Genomic DNA, 24,633 nt, shown 5'->3' with positions numbered 1-24,633 from the left:
GTATCCATAGCAACAAAAAAAATTAACCTCATAAGAATTGTGAATCTTATTTTAATACATACGCCCAATATTGTGTAGCACAAATAAAATACTGTAAAAACAACGTTAATGTAAAAATGGATTGTTGCTACGCAAAATTAACTACCATAGCAACCAAGTTAAAACATAAATAAAATCTGAACGGGGATTTAAAGGGACGAGCAATCAATGGAAACTCGATTGAAGCATCATATAGTTCAAATAAATATAGGACAGCACACGGCAAATTGTAGTAATTATTAGTTATAGTGTGGCAAAAAAAAAATTTGTTCAAGATATTTTTTCATAATCTGTGATTTTCAAAGTTTAAATAAGTATAAATAAGTATAAATTCGCACTTATTCAGTCGGGGCGACTGAATAAGTGCGAATTTCATAACTGCGAATTTGCATAAGTGCGACTGGCATAAGTGCGAACTGGCATAAGTGCGAACTGGCACAAGCGCGAACTGGCATAAGTGCGAATCACTTGCAAAAACTGGCATAAGTGCGAACTAACACAAGCGCGAACTGGCATAAGTGCGCCAAAAGAATTTGCACACATTGGCATAAGTGCGAACTGGCATAAGTGCGAAACAATTGCAAAAACTGGCATAAGTGCGAACTGGCACAAGCGCGAACTGGCATAAGTGCGCCGAAAGAATTTGCAAACATTGGCATAAGTGCGAACTGGCATAAGTGCGAACCAATTGCAAAAACTGGCATAAGTGCGAACTGGCACAAGCGCGAATTAGCATAAGTGCGCCGAAAGAATTTGCAAACATTGGCATAAGTTGCGTAATTTATAGATTACTAATTTATAGAGCTTTTGTTTAAATCTTATCTACATGCTTATCTTGAATTTAGCGGGAAAAGTTATGTGTTTAAATCTTATTTTAAAAATGGCGTATTTGGATTAGTTTTTTTACAGGCGATTTGCTTGATTGTACAATTTAATTTATAGATTAATAAAAATAAATTTAATTTTTTCATTTTTGTGATTAATTATATATATAAATTTTGTATTATTTATTTAATCGTATATATATATATATATATATATATATATATATATATATATATATATATATATATATATATATATATATACAAACATATGTATATATATACATTTATATATATACATATGTATATTATGTATATATATACATATGTTTGTATATACAAGTATATGTTCTTATATATATATAAATATATATACATATATATGTATATATATATATATATATATATTTATATATATATATATATATATATATATATATATATACATATATATATATATATATATATATATATATATATATGTATATATGTATATATATCTATTAGACGAAAGTATTTAAAAAAATAAAAATGAAACGCACGTATCCATCTGGTGCATCAAAGCTAAAAATCAGTAAAGTAAAAAAAGCGGCTCTACAAAAAGGAAGGCAAACATTATTTGATGTTGGAATTACAACTACTCCTAAAACATCAGATGCCCTTTACACTAGCTCAACGAAGCAAAAATATGACGGTAGTATCCAATCTTCTGTTTCTGGTAATAGTGCTGGCAGTATAGAGAAATTAGCCACTTTTGAAGACTGTCAAATTAGTGGTAGTGATAATACTTCTACAAGGACCACTAGCAGTGATGGACCAGCATTGTTGCAGCCATTTGACATTGGTGAATTTGAAACAGAAAATTTCTCCCCTTCTCAGCTGGAAAAGTTTGTCATGGCTGGTCACATTCCTTTCCCACTGGATATGCCAAAAGATAATGGAAATCACATATTTCCAATGTCAGTTTTAAAAAGCAGAATGCCGAATGGGGAATCCTTCTCGCGGGATTGGCTTGTATTTAGCCCAGCAAAGACAGCATTGTTTTGTTTTCCATGCCGATTATTTTTACCTAGAAATCAACTTCCACACATGACTTCATCCCTTGCAATGATTGGAGGATGAGGATATGAAAAGAAGTGGAAGAATCTCATCAGTCGAATTCCTGAACATGAGCATTCGAAAATCCATAAACAATGCTACATTCAGTGGCGTGAATTGGAAGCTCGAATGAAAACTGATCAGTCAATTGAACATTTGATGAATCGCCAAATTCTCAATGAAGCTGACACCTGGAGAAAAATCTTGGAACGAATCTTGGATGTGATTCTGTTTCTTGGTGAACGTGGATTGGCTATTCGTGGAAAATCTGACCTAATTGGAGATTCTCATAATGGAAATTTCTTAGGATAGCTGGAACTGATTTCGCATTATGACCCAATTCTTAACAAAGAATGACAAAGGTCATAATGCGGACAAGGGTCAACGTCTTCAGGCGCATTACTTGTCAAATCGTTCTCAAAATGAATTCATTGGCCTTTGTGCAGCTGAGGTTCGCAGGCAAATTATAGAAGAGTCCAAGTCTGCAAAGTTTTTTTCAATTATGGTTGATGCCACTCCTGATGTGAGCCATACTGAACAAAGTGCGTTTGTCAATCGATATGTTCATGAAAAAGAACCTGGAAAATTTTTAATTGAAGAGCGGTTTTTGATCTTTGCAGATTGTGCCAAGAAGACTGGATCTGATATTGCGGAATTAATTCTGGAAACTTTGGAAACATTAAAAATTTGTTTTGAAGACTGCCGTGGCCAAGGCTATGACAATGGAGTCAACATGTCAGGAAATTATAAGGGTGTTCAAGCAATCCTACAAAAGAAGAACCCATTGTCTGTATTCTCACCCTGTGGTTGTCATTCATTGAATTTGTGTGGACAGAATGCTGCCTCAAGCTGTACAGATGCTGAGACTTTCTTTGGAACTGTTCAAACCGTATATACGATCTTTTCTGCTAGTCCGCAACGCTGGGAAATATTGCAAAAGAGACTTCACGGTGTGTCTTTGCATGGACAATCAGGAACACGATGGACTGAGAGACTTGACAGCATTCGCCCTTTCTATAATCACTTGAGCCAAATCATTGAATCTTTGAAAGAAGTTAAGAGCTTGAATCTCACGCCTAAAGCAAACACTGAGATTAGAGGTGCCCTAAAATATATGAGCTCCTTCAAATGTGTTCTCATGTATGGAATTTGGCTGAAAGTTCTCACATTGATTGACCGCTGCAACCAGGTCATTCAGGCAAGAAAAGCAACTATTGATATTGAGGTGGAAAATATTGAAGCATTGATTAGTCAACTCAAATCTGTTCGGGAGGAATGGCCTACAATTTTAGAAGAAGCCAAGTTAGTTGCAGATGTTGCAAAAATCAGTTCTGAATTTCCAATCCACAGAAAAGTGAAACGCAAAAGTTTTTTTGGGGAGCAAATTAAAGGTGATGAACAAATTACGGAATTAACAGAAGCAGAATCAGGAGAAAAGGCAACATTTCGGAGAACGGTTTTTTATCACATTTATGATTCTGTAATTGGTGGACTTACTGCACGTTTCACAGCAATTCAAGAAATCCTTTCTATATTCCCTTTTTTGTGGAAGTATCAAAAACTGTCTGAAGCAGAAATCAAGAGTGCTTGCTCACATTTTTCGCAAAAATATTCTTGTGATGTGACCGAAAATGAACTGACTAAAGAATTGCTTCACATAAAACAAATTCATACTGCAAATTTTGGAAAGGAACCTCTTGCCCCATTTGACTTATTAAACAAAATTTCTGAAATGAAGCTTGGAGAACTCTTTAGAAATATAGTAATTGCATTGCGTATTTTTGCTTCAATTCCAGTGACAGTGGCTTCAAGTGAGCGTTCATTCAGTAAATTGAAGCTCATCAAGAATTTTTTGCGCTCGACTATGGGACAAGAACGAACAAGTGACCTCGCCATTTTGAGTATCGAGTGTCTATTAGCAAAAAATATTGATTTCCATGATGTGATTGAAAAGTTTGCTCAACAAAAGACAAGAAAAATAATATTGTAAGAAACAACAGCTGGACTATTTAATTATACTTATATTCCAGTAATATAATAAAAAAATTTAAGCAGGCCTTTTTTTTTTTTGGAGTAAAGGGGGTGGGCCCCTAAACTGAAGGATGCTCGGGGCCCCAAAATCCTGTGCACGGCCCTGCTTTAGATAGCATAAAGATAAAAAAAATCCAAAAAAAAAAAAAGAATTCAAAAAGTTTGCTAATCTTAAACAAATATTTTATTTGGATTAATATTTTAGTACATGATTTACTAAATTGGAAATAAAATTCACGGAAAAATAAACTTGGTTATTGTAGGCGGAATTTTCCAATCTGTTCTACTTTTTTTGCATTTATAACTGTTATTTAAGGTTTTATAGTTTTCATTCGTTTTATGTTATTAATTTTTTTTATTACTAAATACGCATAAAAAATATCTGTGTAAGATGAGGTTTTTAAATAATGTTTTAGGAGAATTCTGATTATTTGCTTTTTGTAAATTTTACATTTTTGTATATTACTTTGTTGTACACATAAAAAACACGATACAAGATAGAGAAGCGAGAATGATTTGCTTTTTTAAATGGCAATTTAAAGATTTTTTCTCATCTTGTGCAATATCTTTTTTAGCTATTATGAAAGATTTTTTTTAAGAAATGCAATAAGAGAAGTCCAATTTTTAATTTTAGCATAAACATCAAATTTTGAAATATTTAATGCTTTTAAGTGTTTTAAAAGTGGCTCAGCATGTGAAAATTTATCTTTATTATAAACTATTGTTGCAGCATGCTTTGATTTCAATAAAGTGTGACGAATTTGGATTTACGAGAATTCACCCATATTCGCAATATTAGCGTATAAAAGCTTTGTATAAAAGCTTTGAAATAAAGAAGCTTTAAATTTTTTGAGATAATAAAGAACCAGCTTTGTAAAGTATAACAATGTTTTTTTTATATTGAGTAATTTTTTTCTTGAGCAATTACGTATTGTTGTCTGTTTAGCAGAAACTTTTGAACCAGTGTAAGGCTACACTATTTATTCCATATTTTTTCATCTTTTTAAGTAGGACTGAACAGTGGCGGATCTAGCTTTTTGGGGGCCCAGGGCTTAAAAATAGCAAGGGGCCCTAGCCCTACACGAATAAAGATTTTTAATCGGTTATGCGATTAATTGATTTTCGGTTCATTATTTAAATAAAATGAAAGACAATATTAAAGATTAATTGTTTTTATTGTTATTATTCCTATTCACTAACAATCGCAAATATCGTAAATATTTAAGCATAATAAATTCATAACAAAAACAAGTTATTTAATTTTAAGATTTTTAATGACGCAGTTTTCGAACCTTTATTAGGGCATATTCCTTTATAACCTCATCGTAGTTTAATGACTTTGTAATTTTATGTTCTATGGATAGAAGCATTAAATCAGCCAATCTGTCATCACTCATTGTATTTCTTTGCTTATTTTTAATATAGCTCATTCTGGAAAATGATCTTTCTGCTTCACAATTGGTTATAGGCATTGTAAGGAAAATTTTCATTACTGTGTACAAATTCGGAAAAGTATCGAAAAGGTGTTTGTCATAAATTATTTTTAAAATTTCAGCACAATTAATTTGGCTTTGCTCGTTAACTACAATTATGTTAATATATTTTTTTAAATGAATGCATTCGTTTTTCAGCGTGGCAAAATCTTCAATATCCTCTTTATAAAACTTACATGCGTTCTGCATACTGGATTCATCTATTATTTTTATTTTCTTGTTTCCAATATCAAATAAGAATTTAAAATTCTCAGAATTTTCCTTGTATATTTTTTTTCTTTTTTGAAATTCATTTTGAAATTTGTCCAAAACGACATTTAAGATTTCAATTTTAAATTTGTTTTTCACTGTTAAGTTGCTCCCACACCCTGTTGTACCGTCTGAGTATCTTAGTATTCTTTTTCTTTTATCTTTATATTCCGAACTAAGGTAATTAGTCAAAGTTTTTGCTAATATCTCGTATTGGGTCAATTCGGTGTCGATATTGTTTCTTTTTTCTTTAATGAGTCCTTCAAGTGATGAAAAAAGAGCGGAATCGTCTAACGAATCTAGTCCCGCTGTCTGTAATTTTTTATTTACTTTATTAATTCTTTCCAGAATTTGTTCCCAAAAACTAACCAAAATTCCATTTTCCAATGAAGTCATTTTTGAAAATAATGTCTTCGCTTCTTCTCTTTGGTCCATTTTTTCTTGGTCATTGTTTGCAATTGATTTTAAAACCGTTAAAATTTCTTCATAGTTATTTTTTAAAGCTTTAACAGCTTCATAATGGCTGACCATCTGGTTTTGCCTAAATTTTTTAGGGTGTGCGTTTTCTCATTTAATTTTAAAGCGTCGGTAATTGCATTCCATTTTTTAGTAGAACTTGAAAAAAACACAAATAATTGCTGAATTGTACCGAAAAATATTACAACTTCATGCACAACTTTTGCGGCTTCTATCCCTATCAAATTTAAACTATGTGCTGCACACGGTGTATATACTGCCAACTGATTTTCTCTCTGCAGTAGTGCCCTTAAGCCGTTATATTGGCCTGACATGTTGGCGACATTGTCGTATGATTGGCCGCGACAATTTTTGATGGACAAATTATTTGTATCTAATATTGTTTTGACTACAATTAGTAGAGATTTTTCAGTATGTGAAGTGATTGGGGTAATTGTTAAAAATCTCTCGAATACATCACCTTGATAGCAATATCTTAGTATAATAGCGAGTTGATCAACATGCGCCACATCCGGGGTTGAATCAACAACAATCGAATAATATTTTGTCGAATTGACTTCCTCTATAATTGTTTTTGTTACTTTTTTCGCCATTAATGTAATAATTTCTTCATACACAGTTTTGGTTAGGTAAGAAACAGAGTGTTTTTTTCCTGAACATTTCTGTATGTGCTCTTTAAGAAACGGATCGAATTCAGCAATCAATTCCAAACAGCCCATAAAATTGCCATTATTTGGAACACTAAATGTTTCATTGTGACCACGAAATGCTAAACCTCGTTCACTCAAAAACTTAACAACAGCAACAACACGCTTTAAAATTTTATAAAATTTATCTGATTCCTGCTCTAATTCTTGCATTAATTGTTTATCGATTGTATTTTTCCTTTCTTTTCGCGTTGTCCGATTTATAACGGCGTTCTTGTGCGGCGTAGAATTTTCGTGGAGTATGACATATTCCTCTCCATGCTTCCAATCAGAGAACCCTTTGGAAAATGCTTGTACGTTTATAGAAAATAATTTGCACATTAAACAATATATGTTTCCTGTGCTTTTCGAATAACATATTCAATTTCTTGACACTGGCTTTGCATTTTTAAGCCGTTTTTTAAATAGTTCTTCGGAAAAATATCGATTTTGTGTTTTTGAAATTCTGCACGAAGCTGCATAATCACGTTTATGGAAACCCTTATTTTGAAAATATGTCGTATCTTTGGTTAAATAAAAATTAATGAAATCGCTATTTAATATATCCGGTCATGTGCCTAAATCACAAAAATTATCTTCGGAGGGCAGTTCAACGATGTATGGGGATGTTTGAATTTCTGATGATTCAAATATTGAAACATTTTGATCATTATTTTTATCTTTAATTTGAGCTGAAGATGTTTCGTCGATCTGGATTTGGATTGAAAAGAAGTTGGTTAATGTTTTACATTTTTTTATTGCGTCTTGCTTCTGTTCTGCTAATTTTCTTTATTGACACCCACTTTTATATTTACGACCCGTCATCGTTAAACCTATATAGAAATAAAATTTATATAAATTTTATTTAATATGTTATAATTTTAATACCGAGCGAATGAAAAATAATCAGTGGAATTTGCACAAAAATAAACTTAATCATTCAAAGCTGAGTCGCAGGTGCACTATTTTTACAAAAGCTAGCAAAGACACTTAACAATTTTTCAATACAAAAGCATTTGAACATCATCGTAGCGATAACAATGCCAATACAATTTTTATTCTCTATTCTAAAAATTTAGTTTTCGTTCGCTTGAATTTTCACATACACTTACTTATGTTTGAAATAATTAATTATTTAACCACTTTTACATTTGATAAATGAATATTCACGATAATATGTAAAATTTCTCTTTTCATACGGGCCCCTTACTGGTCGGGGCCCCGGGCTTTAGCCCTATTAGCCCATATATAGATCCGCCACTGGGACTGAATGATCTACAGCAGAGCCTTTGAGAGCGCCAATAGCGCCCGGGTCAAAAACACCCTATTTCAAACCAAAAAATTAGGAAATTTCATAGTTTTGTGAACGCAGCAATCATCTATTTCTGATATTTCATTGTATTTCTGCGTTACTATTAATTCTCTGGATTGAGAAAAGTATCATTTTTAAATTTATTAAACAAAAAAAGTCAATCAACAAAATCTTCGAAAAAGGTAAATTTTAGTTTACACTTTCTTTTAGTAGCGAGTTCAGTTTCGAATCCTAGCGGTCCAGCCACAGCTACAGCCTCTCGGAAAATTTACAACTAAGAACCCCTAATTCGTATAAGATCTCCCAGCAGCTGTCCAATCAAACACAGCTTGTCATCGATGAGGAGATGTGCTCCTTGGTTCCTCTCTGCCCTCATGAACTGAATGAGATTCATGGTCATTACTATAGGGATCCTTAAGTAAAAATGTTTTTGATAGCAAAGATTATTAGACCAAAGATTATAACAAAGATTATAAGATATAAAACCAGAGATTGTTAGAAGGAAAAATATATGATACAAAAAAATCAACGATCAACGGTTGATCAACAGAAGATTTTTTTCAACCCATTTTTTGTAACACCTAAAGTTTTGAAATTTATAATTAGTTTATAAACAGAGGTTCAATATCATATTTCTGCATTTTCGGAATTTTTATTCGAAATACACAACTTCATTTTAAAGTAGGGAGTTTTATCACGTGACATTTTAAACTTTGTACAAATTACGGACGAAATGATTTTATGTTGGCGTCGAAGAATAAAAATCCACCCATGAAAATTAATAGTATATATAGATGTCATTTTTTTTTAGAAAAGAATGTTCTACGATAATTTGTTTTGGGACGACGTTTTGCTTCAGAATTGATAAAGTTATTCAATTTAAATGTTTCGGTTTTGTTTAACTACAAGTAAATCAAGATATTTCTTTCGTCCCCACATACAAATAGTTTCTGCAACTATTTTTTTATTATATGAATAAGTTTGGTCCTTTTTTTTTTTTTTTTGTAGTTTAATTGGGCTATATTTTTGTTTTTTAAGTGGAGGTTTTTAAATTTCCCCCTCTTTAGATTTCTAGAACAATAAACTAATTTTAAAAACTAAATTTCCATCCTGAAAATTGACGAGTTTGGTTTTGAAAATTGACAAGTCGTCGCGTTGGAGAATAGCAATAAATCGTCTAAAGATAAAGATAAATATTTATATAATAGTTTTTTGTTTACTTACGTATTTTTATACATCAACCAAAAAAAGAGTACATAGACAAATAAAAAATTAATAATATAAATAATTTTAATTAAACATTAAAAAAAAGTTAAAAGATTTTTTCTAAATTCTTCTAATATAAAAAATATCAGTTAGAACCTTGTCAAACCAACGAGACGAAGTGCTAAATAAATTTTTTTTTTTAAAGTAAACTTTTTGGTGGGAGGCATTTTTTTTGCGTAATCAACGCTTACTATTAAAAAATATACACACTATTAGGGTAAAATAATGCTATAATTGATTTTGTATATATAAATATTTGGTTTATATGATGACCTTAACTTTTGAATCAAATTATCTCTAAAAATAAAAATATCAAAAAATATTTTTGGTACTGTTGTTAAGCTGTGGTTCTACTTTTTGTCATAAACAAATAAAAAGTTATTGTATTTTAAGTCATCGGTTGAACGATGAACAAACATACATCTCAAACTATTTTGTCGGCATAAAACCTCAGATCTTTTTTCTTTAGCCGCGTTTTATTGATTATCGATATTACACGCTCAGATGTTGAAGTGCCTATTTTAAAGTTATTGAAAATAGGTACCTCAACATCTGAGCGCTCCATTTCCTAAAGACCAAAAAAAGGCTGGTTTCGGCTCTCTCTCTCTCTCTCTCTCTCTCTCTCTATATATATATATATATATATATATATATATATATATATATATATAGATATAATTTTAAAGTATATAAATATATAAATTGAAAGTAATCATTTAGTCATTAATAAAATATTTAACAAATTTAAATTAATTTAAAAGTCTTTTACTTATTTTATATTATATTATTCTTTTAAATCTTTTACTTATTTTATTATTATATTATAAATTTTTATAAATACAGTCCCTGGCCACAATATTATGATCACCTACAATTTTTGTGTATTTTTAACTTCAAGGGTTTGTAAAAAGTATAAAAAAGTACAATTGCAATATTAGTTATATTTTATTGATAAAACGTGTTTCCTTAACAATAAAACAATATTTTAAAATCATTATACAAACATTTTAACAAGCAATTACTCTTTTTGATAGCAAGTCATAAAAAAATATTAATATTTTGTCATTCCTCCTTTCAATAAAATGACTTTAGCTATTCGGTCTGACATACTTTTAATACAGTATTTGCTGCTGTCCTAATTTTTTCGTTGTGGTGCCAATGATAAAGTAATTTTTCAATCAAATCCCTTTTGTTTGTTAAAAACTCGAAAGAGATTTCCTTATTGAGAATGTTCCACAAATTCTCAATCCGATTCAAGTCAGGAGAGTTCCATGGCCAATCGAAAACGGGGATATTTTTTCTTTAAGAAAGTTTGTGATCCTTTTAGCTTTATGGCATGGAGCACTATTATGCATAAACTTAAATGTATTGTTATTTGAAAACCATTCTTGTATTTGGGGGATAGGTTGGCTCTCCATAACCTCTTGATACTGTATTTGCTTCATCATCCCATTGACAATATATAGCCTTCCTGTGCCTTTACCACTGATGACTGACCACACCATAACTTTAGTTGGATGTTTAATAGTTTGTATAATGCAATCTGGATGATATTTTTCGTTTGGTCTTCTTCGGACGAAGTTGGCTTTGTCTAACAAGATCTCAAAAGCAGATTCGTCTGAAAAACACACCTGAAAAATTATCATAGTGTGGTTGTAATTAAATTTATGTCAACATTTAAACACTTTTTTAACAATATTTCAATCAAAATTGATAAACTTACACGTTCTCAATCTCCAATATACATATACTTATAATTTTTTGCCCAATGCAATCTCTTTTTTATCATTGCTGGAGTTAGCCTTGGTTTTTTAGCCGGTTTGTGTGATTTTAAACCACTTGTATTCCAGATTCTTGAACAAGTTTTGACAGCAAGAAGGGTGATTTTTTAAATATTATCCAGAAAAATATCTCTTATATTTCTGTCTGTCCTGGGAGTGGTTTTACGTTTTGACCCTTTCTTTTTTGAAGAAAAAGTGATGTCGTTTTCCATTTTGTGTTTGATTTTATTGACAAAACGCTGCGAAACTTTACACATTTTAGCAATTTCCTGTTGCGAACGCTCTGAATGTTGTAAAAGTGATTTTACTTCTGAAATTTTGCTTGGACTTATGTCCTTACCCTTACCTATGATTATTTTATACTGAAGTTTTCAATTACAACCTATTACACTAAAAATGTTAATAAAATGGTACTATAAATTAATTCTTGCTATTTATATTAACTTAAAATAAATTAAAAATAAATAAAATGTATTAAAAAAAATAAAACACCTTTCACTCAAAAAAAAAACTGCTAAAATATAAAAAAAATGCATGTGACAGATCAACCACGTTTTTTTTTTAAATTGACAAAAATTAAATTGACAAAACTTCACATTGGTCATGATCATAAAGAAATTTTCTTTTCAATTTTATTCGACAGATGTCAGTATTGTATAATAAGTTAGTAATAATAATATACTCACCTTAAAATTACTTTAAAATAACTTTGAAAACAAAATATGTAGAAAAACTGAGGTGATCATAATATTGTGGCCAGGAACTGTATTTGTTCTAAATGATAACTGGAAAATCTATATATATTTAGATAAAATGATTAATAAAAGTATTTATGATTGGTATTTGGTATTAAAAGATACATCTTATCATGCAATATATTGTAGATGTTGTATGGATTTCAATATTAAACTGTTTTGCTGCAAGAAAGCTTTAACCAAAAAGATAAATAGACTAGTTGACACAACCAGAAATTTAGAGCAACAACAAAAAGTTATTATTAAAATTTTTTGGTATAAAAAAAATGTGGTTCGTTTAGCGAACCACATACCTTAACCACATACTGTATTTGTTCTAAATGATAACTGGAAAATCTATATATATTTAGATAAAATGATTAATAAAAGTATTTATGATTGGTATTTGATATTAAAAGATACATCTTATCATGCAATATATTGTAGATGTTGTGTGGATTTCAATATTAAACTGTTTTGCTGCAAGAAAGCTTTAGCCAAAAAGATAAATAGACTAGTTGACACAACCAGAAAATTTGAGCAACAACAAAAAAATATTTTTAAAATTGTTTGGTATAAAAAAAATGTGGTTCGTTTAGCGAACCACATACCTTAAAAGGTATGTGGTTCGCTAAACTAACCACATACCTTGTTAAGTATGATAACGAAGTATTGTCGATTTCTTTATTAATTGATTTTGAAAAAGGTGATCTTATTCTTTTTAGTTTGGATTTTGATATTTATTTAATACACAATACACAATCTTACAATCCTGTCCACAAAAAATGCATTTATCCTATTTCTTTTTTAAATTATGTTCCAATTATTTGTTTTTACTGCCTTTGAGTACAGTGGTTTTTACCTTTATAAATGGTATGAGTCATATCTGCTATGTTTATATGTACCAATTGTTTAATTTAAAGATTAAATACCAAATGTTTAATTTAAAGATATTTTTATAATATATATCAATATTTTTAACTTAATGCTTAACTGCACATTATAATAAATATTAAAATTAAAATAACAAAAAAAAAAGTTATATTCATAATTATTATTACTTTTACATGAACAGCCTATCAAATAAAGTAAAGAATCAAGAAATGGAGGGCTAACCTTAGGCAACACAACATCTCATTGATGGAGTGCAAAGTCGTATGGTTTACCTTCTTGTTGGTGCACTTCGTTAAGTAAGTTAGACAATTTTGTCTAATTTATGAACGGAATAGCCGAGGCAAATTTTGTATAAAGTTCTTTGATTTTTTTGTTTGTGTAAAGATAAATTTTAGATATATTCTTATTTTGCCCGTATTTCGACGTTTTCGGCCTGTTTTATTTGGGTCCATGTTTTTCATCAGGGTTTTATTAATTTTTTATTAATTTTATTTTAATTTTATTATTAATTTTATCTATTAATATTAATTATTAAACTTATTTTAATTTTATTTTAATTTTATTAATTTTATTAATTTTCTTATTTATTTATTTATTAAAGAAAGTTCGAATAACAGTTAATTTAAATTAACATTTCACCTCAAAGTTTTGTTACGCTTAACGTATAATAAATTAAAACATTTAAAAATTTAAGTTATGTTAAAAAAGTTTAAAACATATTCCACTGAGGAAAAAAAATGTATATTTATATACTGTTAATATTAGGATTTACGATTTAATTTTTAATAAAATTTAATTAAAAGTTTGTTAAAGCGACTTTTTACGCAAGAAAATAAAATTTAAAAAAAGTATTTTTTTCGGTGCCAAAAATTTAACGATATAGGGTAGTGACTCGCATAGTCCGCTATATTGGATCCTGAAGTACCGTCGACATCTGCGTCCATTTTCTGTTCCGTTTTTACAAAATGCTTTTTTGGCACGTCAGTGCTTCAAGCATTGTTTGATAGATCAGCCACTTTCAGTCACATTGTTTGTTTCATTTTACCAACAAGAAGGATCTCTAAGCATCAGTAAATTTTTATTTTTGTCTATCCGTAGCCATTTTGGTGTTTTTTCCCTTTAAAATAAGGTAAGTTTTGTTTTTTTAAATAAAATTTTTCTATTGACCGTACATATCTAATTTTTAACCATACACCTAGCAAATTCGTTTTTCTATGTTAGTTTAAAATTGTATTACAATCAGTTTAGTCAACAATATAAAATTTTTAAGCACAAATCTACATGTTGCCATTGTCGGCCGACTACCAATTATCGACAATGAGATCGTTTTTTTTTTAAAAGTAAAACTAAGTTTATTCAGTGAACTTAAGTGACTAGTTTAGTCAGTAGTGACATTCTTAGAACTTTTAATTGTTGATTGATCTATTCTAGACTCTAGAATCTGTGACTATATATATATTATTATATTATATAAAATTAAAACTGCCACTGGAAAAGAAGGATCTGTAGTATCTTTTCTGTACAACCTTTCAAAACTTAGGTAACTATATCTAATTTATATATTCTTTGTTTTGCTAACCTTTTTAAATAACAAATATGATGTATGGTACTATAAAAAAATATAACAAATAATATATATATTATATATATATATATATATATATATATATATATATATATATATATATATATATATATATATATATATATATATATATATATATATAGAGATATATAGATATATATATATATAGATATATAGATATATATATATATATTTATTTATTTATTTCTAAAAGTAAAACAAATTGAAAACTATTTTTAGATATAGTTTCAAAGGTGAACCAGCAACATTCAAATCTTTCTTGAGAGAACATGGAGTTGCTCTAGGAACCTTTTTGCGCTATGTTGGAAACAGGGTACATGTAATTTTTCACATGGCTGGAGTTGCTATATTCCATCTACAGCTGCTAAAGTCATTTCTTCAGAAGTAAGAGTTTTATTTTTACAAATTATTGATAGAGCTTCAAAAACATAATTGAAAATCAAGTTAACATTTTGAAATATTTACTTTCAGACACAACAAAAATGTTGTGAGTAAAGCTCTTTTTGGGGACATCGGTAAAGATGGCATCATCTTTCAGCTGCAAGGTCTAGGATTGATTGGAAAAGTAATTACAGGCCCGTGGATGAAACTAGTTTATGGCAATGTATTGCAGAAATCTAATCTTGAACTGGTATTTTTTTTTTATTTTAAAATAATAGTAGTTAAAACTTATTTTTAGTAAAATTGATCACATTTAATTGTTGTCTTTCTATCTTTTTTGCTTAATATTATTTTAGCTTAAGAATATTGTGTACCCTTTTTCATTTATTTTTACATTTCATTAAATTTAGGTACCCATGTTCCATTTTTGTTAGGTACCCATGTTCCAGATTTGTCATCAAAGAATCACCCAGATGAAACAAAGTTCCAATGATTTGTGGTCAACAGATCTAGATATTTTTGGGCAATAAATTAGTGTTTGACGAGGTGCACAAGTCATTGCTGAAAACAACTGATATAACGCTCCTCAACAAAATAACATCAACTCTTCTGAGTTCTATTGAGTGTGTTATTCATAGACAATTGCACAATTATATATCTGGGCCTCTATCTAACCCTACTGAGAAAATATTGAAGGACACACTATCAGCACCTGCCAACAATATGCATGCAGAACGTGCTCTTGGCATGACAGAATGTCTACTTAGATAAACCCCCAATGCCACTATTGGATATCTAGATTCAAAATTTAAAGCAAAACTGAATCACACTCTTCAGTGGATTGAATCCAAACCAGAAGATATTCAAAGAAACCTAATACAATTTTCTATCACTAAAGGATCACAGATCCGAAAAGCAGGAGTGCTTGAAAGTAAAGGGATAGACGATAACATTAAAACAAGACGGATTGAAGCATCTCAAAAAGCTAACAAGGCATCCAGGCAGAAACTGGAACGGACGGTAAAAAAGTCTTGCTAAATAATGCCTCTGTTGGTAATGAAATGTTTATAAAAGTTGCCCCAAACCAGAAACCTTTTCTTGAAAAAATGTTAAGCAATCAAAGTATGACTAATCATTTGTTTAATCATAAATGGGAACTAGACAATGGACAGGACAAAATTTTTTATGGACGAATACTAACAGAAAGGCAAAAAGACAAGAGAGCTGTGTATGTTACATCTTACTGGGGTTTCGACGAGGACTCATCAGAGGATTTTGACATGTTTATTAAGTCAATTATTGCTGACATGATACTTGGCAAACTATTTTTTGAAGTTTAGTTAACTGTTATTGTTTATGTAAAAAAAAAATTTTCATGTTCTTTTGCTACTTATAAGTTCAAATTCATCTCTTGAAACTGTTCATTTTGATGTGTTTTTTTTACCTATATGTAATCTTAAAAACTTATGAAATATTCATATTTATTTAAAAAAAATCATCAAACTTTTTTTTGTAATTTGCATAATTTATGGATAATATTTTCTTTATTTCATTTCATTTTTCATTGCAACTAGTACAAATAAATTCCTCTTTTGAAACTGCTCATTTTGGTATATACTTTTGTTAATGTATAATAATACTTTCTGAAATATTTACATTTGAAAGAAAATTGCTTCACTTTTTTTTTATTTCTCTATATAAAGTCCATAGGATGTCAAGGCACTTCAGACAAACTAAAAATCTCAATAACTTTTGAACCAATAATGCCAGCATCATAAATTTGGTGTTTTTGGAAAGCATTTTTCATTCTCTTTCAATTTATTACACATTTATTGGTATTGGATTAAATTAACTTTTTTGGTGCAACTACTTAAAAAACGCGGTAGTGAAAGCCATGACCCTATAGGATCATGGCTTTCACTACCGCGACTTTAAGAAAACTTTTAACTTGAAAATTTCTTAACTCCAAAACCGTAACAGATTTTTGTTTAGGGTTTTCGAATTAATATTTTATACTCAATTATTAACTAATTTATATTGTTCAAATTTGAGTAAAATTATTTTTTTAATGTTATTTTTAATATTTTGTGAGATCTAGTACGTTTCTTCACCTTCCATGATAACGCAGCACCTGCCGTAATCGATTCTCCAACTACCGTGTATGAAAAAAATCGTATATTTAATAAAAAAATTTAGTTTATTTAATTAAATCAAGAAACAAATACATAAATTTAATATGATTACAAAACAAAGAAGACATTGGTTCTAAAATTATCCACCAAAGCTTTTTTCTGAATTTAAACTTTTTTTCTTTTAAAATTCTTTTTTTTAATGCTTTTTTTTTGTCTTTTATTATTTTTTTTTTGAAACAGCTTGTTTTCTTTAAAATTTTTCTTGTTTTTCTTTTTCTTTCAATTCTTTTTTTTCAGCAGCTTTATTTTTACGTTCGATTTTTTGATATCTTCTTCTTCCTTAGCATTTTTTTTAGTTATTTGAATCTCTAACCGTTTGGATGAGGTTACAACGCTTGGTCTTGGTCAACGCTTTACAATCGTTCAACTTGTTTCAGACTTTTTTTCGTGATTGGTTATTTTGACCATAAAAGAAAGTAGTGTAATGAATTTAGATCTCTTATTATTTGTTTATTTGAATGTGGTGGAATGTTGCTGATTTACTTTCACCAATTATTGCGCTTTTTTCGAATACGCTAACATTACTAGATATCGTTCAACTTGTTTCAGACTTTTTTTCGTGATTGGTTATTTTGACCATAAAAGAAAGTAGTGTAATGAATTTAGATCTCTTATTATTTGTTTATTTGAATGTGGTGGAATGTTGCTGATTTACTTTCACCAATTATTGCGCTTTTTTCGAATACGCTAACATTACTAGATATCGTTCAACTTGTTTCAGACTTTTTTTCGTGATTGGTTATTTTGACCATAAAAGAAAGTAGTGTAATGAATTTAGATCTCTTATTATTTGTTTATTTGAATGTGGTGGAATGTTGCTGATTTACTTTCACCAATTATTGCGCTTTTTTCGAATACGCTAACATTACTAGATATCGTTCAACTTGTTTCAGACTTTTTTTCGTGATTGGTTATTTTGACCATAAAAGAAAGTAGTGTAATGAATTTAGATCTCTTATTATTTGTTTATTTGAATGTGGTGGAATGTTGCTGATTTACTTTCACCAATTATTGCGCTTTTTTCGAATACGCTAACATTACTAGATATCGTTCAACTTGTTTCAGACTTTTTTTCGTGATTGGTTATTTTGACCATAAAAGAAAGTAGTGTAATGAATTTAGATCTCTTATTATTTGTTTATTTGAATGTGGTGGAATGTTGCTGATTTACTTTCACCAATTATTGCGCTTTTTTCGAATACGCTAACATTACTAGATATCGTTCAACTTGTTTCAGACTTTTTTTCGTGATTGGTTATTTTGACCATAAAAGAAAGTAGTGTAATGAATTTAGATCTCTTATTATTTGTTTATTTGAATGTGGTGGAATGTTGCTGATTTACTTTCACCAATTATTGCGCTTTTTTCGAATACGCTAACATTACTAGATACATTTTCGTTTTGCGTACTGCTAATATCTAAATACAATTCTTTATCGGTTTCATTGTTCGATACATTACTTTTGGCTTCTACAAATTACTGGTTTGTTTGGAGCTATCGTTAAATTTCAGTTTTTTCCAAAACCTAAATAATTCTCTGAAGTCAGTTTATCCTCCCCATTCTTTATTTCCAGTTTTTTCAAACTGGAACAATACTTCAAGTGCAACGTTGTTTTCGAGTATGTTTCCCACATTATTATGGCTTGAAAGATTCGAGATGAATTACTTTTTTATAATCAACATTGTTAGCATTAAATGGGAATATTCTCGTCGACCTTAATCCGTTAATTATTTTTTTTTTCATATTTGGATCCATAACAAAATTATTTAACAATATTTTATTTAATGATATATCTCTGTGAATTTCATTAAAATCATTATCCAACTTAAATTGCCGACAAAAGTTCTTTTTTTTTTTCATTGGTCCGAAAACTGACACATCTAATGGTTGTAAGATGTGTGTTGTATTAGGAAACAACGAAATCAGATGAATTCTTTCCAAAGAGCAATACATGCTGAGCTCTTTAGACAGATGCGAGCGATGTCCATCCATGAACATATATATTGGTAATTGATTATTGATAGATTTCAAATATGGTACTAACACATTTGTGAAGTACTCATTAAAGCATTCGCCGGTCATCCAGCCGCTGTCACTTCTACCGAGATCCCGACCTGGTGGTGCAGCAGCAGCAATAGTTTTTGGCATTTGAGCATACTGGTACAAAGTTAATGATGGTGCAAAATCACTATTTGCATTTACGCAAAACTGAGTTGTAAGGTTTTCCTTATCGCTATTGTTGCATTCTTCATATACATTTCTTCCTCTAATGCCAATTACTTTTCCAGTTTTTGGTGCTTAAAACCAGTTTCGTCTAAATAAAAAAACACGAGATGGATCATTAAGGTATTGCGCATCATAGCCTAATAATTCATACACCTCATTAAACCATTTTTTTATCAATCCTTCATTTATAAGACATCTTGCTCTACTAATATGAACTACCTGCTCGTTTTTGCGATAATTCCTTACGACCTAAAGCCAGAGTTTTGCCGTTTGGGATGGTTTTTACCAGATAATTTGTCGCGTAAGGTACTTTCAGGAACATTAAACTTTTTGCTGACACAAAATTTTTTCACCTTTATTTAAAGCTCTTATTTTACATGCAGTTTTTCGGAATAAAATAGCTTTTTTTGAATTTTTTTTCTTTCTGTTTTGAACCTTGCATCTTTCTAATCGAATTTATATCATATAATAAATAAAGTATAAAAAACATATCAAATAATTACTCCCTAGGGTTAAATTACCTTTAATTGATAATTTAGTTTAACTTAAATGGTTTTTTAGAGAGAAAACTTCACAAAATAAAGCACGTCCGAAAATTTTTTTTTATAAACGGTAAGTGCTAACAAATATAATTTTCGTAATTACCTACCGTGTAAAGGATTAAACAATTTTATACAAAAAATACTAATATTTTTTGATAAGATTCAAAATATTCAATGTTTTTGCAACTATTTTAAACTTTTATCGAAAAAAACATATAAATTTTTAGCCATAAAAAAACTAGACAAACTTTTTTTTACTGTTAAAAATTTTCTTTAGAAAGCAATAAAAAATCATTTGCGGGTAAAAAAACATCTCAAATCTTTAAAAATATATTTTTAAAAATATATTATTACTGAAATAAGTTATAAAACAATACTAAAAAAATAAATTAAAAAAAACAACATAAAAAACTGATTTTTTCAAAAACCACGGTAGGTGCTTGTTCACGGTAGGGGGTGCCATGACCCTACTTTAAGAAAATATTTCACGAAAAGTCTATGAATTGAAAATATCAAAATACATATACCTTTGGAACTGAATAAGCTACAGAAGTGGTTGATACCTTTTTGGAAATGAAATATGTTAAAGAATCCAATGCATTGAAAATAAAAAATAAATATGTTCGTTTAAAAAGTTGCCTATCTAAAGAATAATTGGAGAAAAGAACATAAATTAATTGTATTTTATTTACTGAAAGATGGCTTTAAACCACCGATCTGAGACAAGCGCACTACAAATATTAAAAAAAAATTATATATATAAGATTTTCTAAATCTTTTATAAATTATCAACCAACTTATTAAAGCTTTAATTATCAACTATAAAACAAAATAAAACTCAATATTTATCAATCAATTTATTTATCCAGATCCTTATTTAATCAACATCAACACTTATGCTAACTGTAAACCAAACGCCTTACTTAAGCAAGTTTCACCAGCGCATCGAATAGAAACTTCGACTTTTCCACCAACAGTTTGAGCAAAAAAATGTTTTTTTCCTATTTAAAGAAGGCATTCCTATTTAAGACTAAAGTAAGCATTCGGTCTGCTCCTATACAAAAACTCTATTCCGTCTACCCAATGCAAATGCTCAATAACTTGATAACTGGACGGGTCCTGGTAGAGGCAAATCGGCTTTTGCCTAAATAATGTGACACTATGATTTTCTTATTTGCTTCAACAGTCAAATACTACTTTAAGGTAACAATGTGGTAAAGTTTCAACTTTACTATCTTCTACTAAATTTAAACTCATCGACAGGTTTTACTTGTGTGACAATCAAAAAGAGGAAGTGCGTCAAAAAGATCGCGGGAGAAATGAATGAATATAACTTTATGAATATAACGTTTGTAGTTCTAAATTATAAACTTATTAAAACACATGTATTTCACACAAAATATGGAACAATTACAAACAATGCCAAACTTTATAAAAAACTCTTAATATTTACTATGTCCTTATTTTGCCTCAATCCCAGCCAATATTCGCCGGGGAAAAGATTCATACAAGTTAGTTATAAAATCCTGGGGTATGTTGTGCCATTCTTTTTGAAGTACTTCAAAACATTCTTCAGCATTTTGGGAGCATGTTCGACCTGCTTTCTGTCCAGGTAACCCCAAATATGCTCAATTATATTCAAAACTGGACTCTGGGGAGGCCAGGTCATTAATTCCAGTACTCTTTCCTCTGCCATTTCATTTGAATAATTTTTTGCCACTCAGGAACAATGTTTTGGGTCATTGACCTGCTGCAGAACAAAATTAAGACCTATTAGTCTCATTCCGGATGATACAGCATGGTGCCTTAGGATATCCACATAACGTTCCCCGGTGAGTCGCCCCCCTATTTTGATCAAATCACCTACTCCAGATGAAGATAAACAGCCCCAAACTTGTAAAGAGCTTCCTCTGTGTTTAATAGTAGAGTTTAAACACTCGGGCTGATAGGCTTCTTCAATTCTTCTTCAAACATATTGGCGTCCTTTCGTTCCAAAAATTTCTAATTTGGACTCATCGGTGTACAGAACCCGATTAAACATTTCCTGGGCCCAATCTTTGTGTTGTTTTGCATATTTAAGTCGTTTTTCTTTATTGCCACACCGTAATAATGGTTTTTGAATTGCAACACACCCTCTTAATCCCGATTTATATTGGTGCCGTCGAATAAAAGAAGAGCTGACACTTTTCCCAGTTGCTGTGTCTTTTGCCAGCTCGGTTGATGCTTTTTTTGTATTTCTTAAAGATAGGGTTTTTAAATATTTATTGTCATCTTTTGTTAGCTTAGGAGGTCTAACACTTTTCTTTCTATTTTCAAGGGAGCCAGTTTCTATGATTTCTGTAACAGCATTCTTCGAATATCCTGTTTTGGATGTAGTTGTTATGACACATCGTTTTAATAAATAAACAAACAAATCCCTCATGTTTCCTCATCGATTTTGTCTATTTATTTAAAATAATATATTCTTTCAACTTTTCATGTATATTATCAAACTTAAGTACGCTTTAAAAAAATTACATAGGATAAAAATTGTAAATACGTCTAATTATACAAGTGGTCTAAAACTTATTCACAGTACTGTGTATATATATATATATATTATATATATATATATATATATATATATATATATATATATATATATATATATATATATATATATATATATATATATATATATATACATATATATATATATATATATATATATATATATATATATATATATATATATATATATATATATATATATATGTGTGTATATATATATATATATATATATAATATAATATAATATAATAGAATAGAATATAATATAATAGAATAGAATATAATAGAATAGAATATAATAGAATAGAATATAATAGAATAGAATATAATAGAATAGAATATAATAGAATAGAATATAATAGAATATAATATAACGTAGATATTATTAAATGATGATTTTTAATACCAATTTTTTAAAGATGGGTTAACTAGAAGTAAAGATACGAAATTTTAAGGTGAAAAAAATATATTTTCGCCTCCTTCCTTACCGTGAGGCGAAAATATGTCCAGAGCTCGTTTCGAACCTGGATCTCCTGCTTATAAAGCAAGCGCTCGAATCACTGCGCCACGGCCGCACTATTAAAACGTTTTTTCCAACATGTGCATCGCATTGTAAATATTGCTGACAAATGCAGTTTCTATCGCCAGTTGCGAAATATCATTTGGTAAATTAAAAGTGATAATTTTCATATTTGAGAGCATTGATAGGACAAAGTTGATTATGTGATCTTGCTTTGCTGAGTATAGAACGAAAAACAACTGAAGATATTGACTTTGATAAAATAGTCAAACAATTTGTGTCAGCTAATTCAAGAAAAAATATATTTGTAATAAAACGATAATACATTTGCGCTGTTTTGCGCTTTTTAAAGTAGCTATTTAGAAAAACAAAACAAAAGCAATTACTGTCGGAGTGGAGGGGGGGGGGGGGGGAAGAGGAAGGGCGCAAGATTGGTGTTTGCCATGGGCACCATTTTTTTCTAGGTATGCAACTGAACATTCCTCTTATCCAATTTTAGGTTTACTAAAAAAATAAAAATAAAAGAAATTACACTGTTTAGGGACATTATTATTTAACAATAAATTGTTTAGCTCGTATAATTAAATTTAAGTCATTTAATCCAAAATGTTTGTCATATAAATGGTTTGAACAGAGTAGAAATCAATAGCTCAAAAGTCGATATATTAAATCAAATTAATTACATAATTTAATTTGTTAATTACTTTTTATTTTTTGCGCAAGGACATACTATAAAACTTTTCAACACTTCCCAATGAATTGTTTATTGTTTTATTGTAATTAAACATGTCATCGGTCTTTATCATGTTTATCATATTTTTTATTATATCATTGTTTTATTATGTTTTTTTGTTTTATTAATTATTTTATAAACATTTTTTATAGGTAACTATTTTGTTTCCATAGTTAGCTTGTCATCTCTTTTTCTTCTAAAATAAGAATTAAATAATAGTTTAATTGAGTCACTTGTTTGGTTTCATGCTCTTTTTTTTTTATTTACTCTTGTAATTATTTGATAGCAATTCAGTGTTTCGTTTCAATGTTTTCAAAACTTTGTTGCAGCTTTGTTATTTTTATGGATTTCGTTTACACATTTTGGAGATTAAAACTTATTATGCTGTATTGCATTTTTTTATATGTATTTTAATTTTTACAAACTTATTAAAAAGTACTGTGTTTTTAAGTATTTTGTTTGAAATTTTGTTTTGGGCCAATGAACTACTCAAACAAAAAGAAATTATTATTTTTTTCTAGTAAACTGCATAATACATTTTTTTTAAAATTGTATAATATGAATTTTATTCTCCATGTTGAGCCTGAAGAAGCAATATTTAAAGTAGGAGAGTGAGAGAGATTGAGATTGAGATTGAGGAGAGTGAGATTGTTTGAACTGCTGAACACAGTAAAAGTTAGATTTGTGTGATTCATTTGCTGGTATGTGAAATGAAATTTTGCCAGATTGGTTATCCACTTCAGCAAATTCTGTTCCTTATTCTCTTGTAGTGTTTTGTAGACTATTTAGATTAAAACTATGATTTATGTTAACAGTAGCAGCCAACAGGGAAGGATTTTTTTTTTAATACTTACGGTTTTATTCAAAGATCTTATATGGTTATTTAATAACTTTAAACCAGATGAATTTTTAAGCGCTTCAATAAGCAGTTTAGTTCCATAAAAGTTTTTAACAACTTGGATTTGTTTTTAAAAAAGATTCTGTTATTCTTACCATTTA

The 24,633-nt window shown here is 29.3% G+C and overlaps 2 protein-coding genes across 2 annotated transcripts; one reads left to right on the top strand and one right to left on the bottom strand.

The window, feature by feature from the left end:
- Positions 1 to 2,292: 2,292 nt before the first annotated feature.
- LOC136075917 (zinc finger MYM-type protein 1-like) lies at positions 2,293 to 3,951 on the top strand. Its single transcript, XM_065789362.1, has one exon. The coding sequence runs from the start codon at positions 2,293 to 2,295 to the stop codon at positions 3,949 to 3,951; it is 1,659 nt and encodes a 552-aa protein (XP_065645434.1).
- Positions 3,952 to 5,263: 1,312 nt separating this feature from the next.
- On the bottom strand, positions 5,264 to 6,169 carry LOC136075916 (uncharacterized). The gene has a single exon (XM_065789361.1). It carries the CDS (start codon positions 6,167 to 6,169, stop codon positions 5,264 to 5,266), a length of 906 nt encoding a protein of 301 aa, XP_065645433.1.
- Between the last annotated feature and the right edge of the window lie 18,464 nt (positions 6,170 to 24,633).

Source organism: Hydra vulgaris, chromosome 02, assembly GCF_038396675.1.
Source record: "Hydra vulgaris chromosome 02, alternate assembly HydraT2T_AEP".
NCBI classification, from domain to species: domain Eukaryota; kingdom Metazoa; phylum Cnidaria; class Hydrozoa; order Anthoathecata; family Hydridae; genus Hydra; species Hydra vulgaris.
Note: the sequence above shows the minus strand (reverse complement) of the source record. Positions and strands in the feature narration are given on the sequence as shown.

Excerpts from the sequence above, each read along its gene's own strand:
- LOC136075917 (XM_065789362.1), top strand. The coding sequence starts at position 2,293 with ATGACCCAATTCTTAACAAAGAATGACAAAGGTCATAATGCGGACAAG.
- LOC136075916 (XM_065789361.1), bottom strand. The coding sequence starts at position 6,169 with ATGGACCAAAGAGAAGAAGCGAAGACATTATTTTCAAAAATGACTTCA.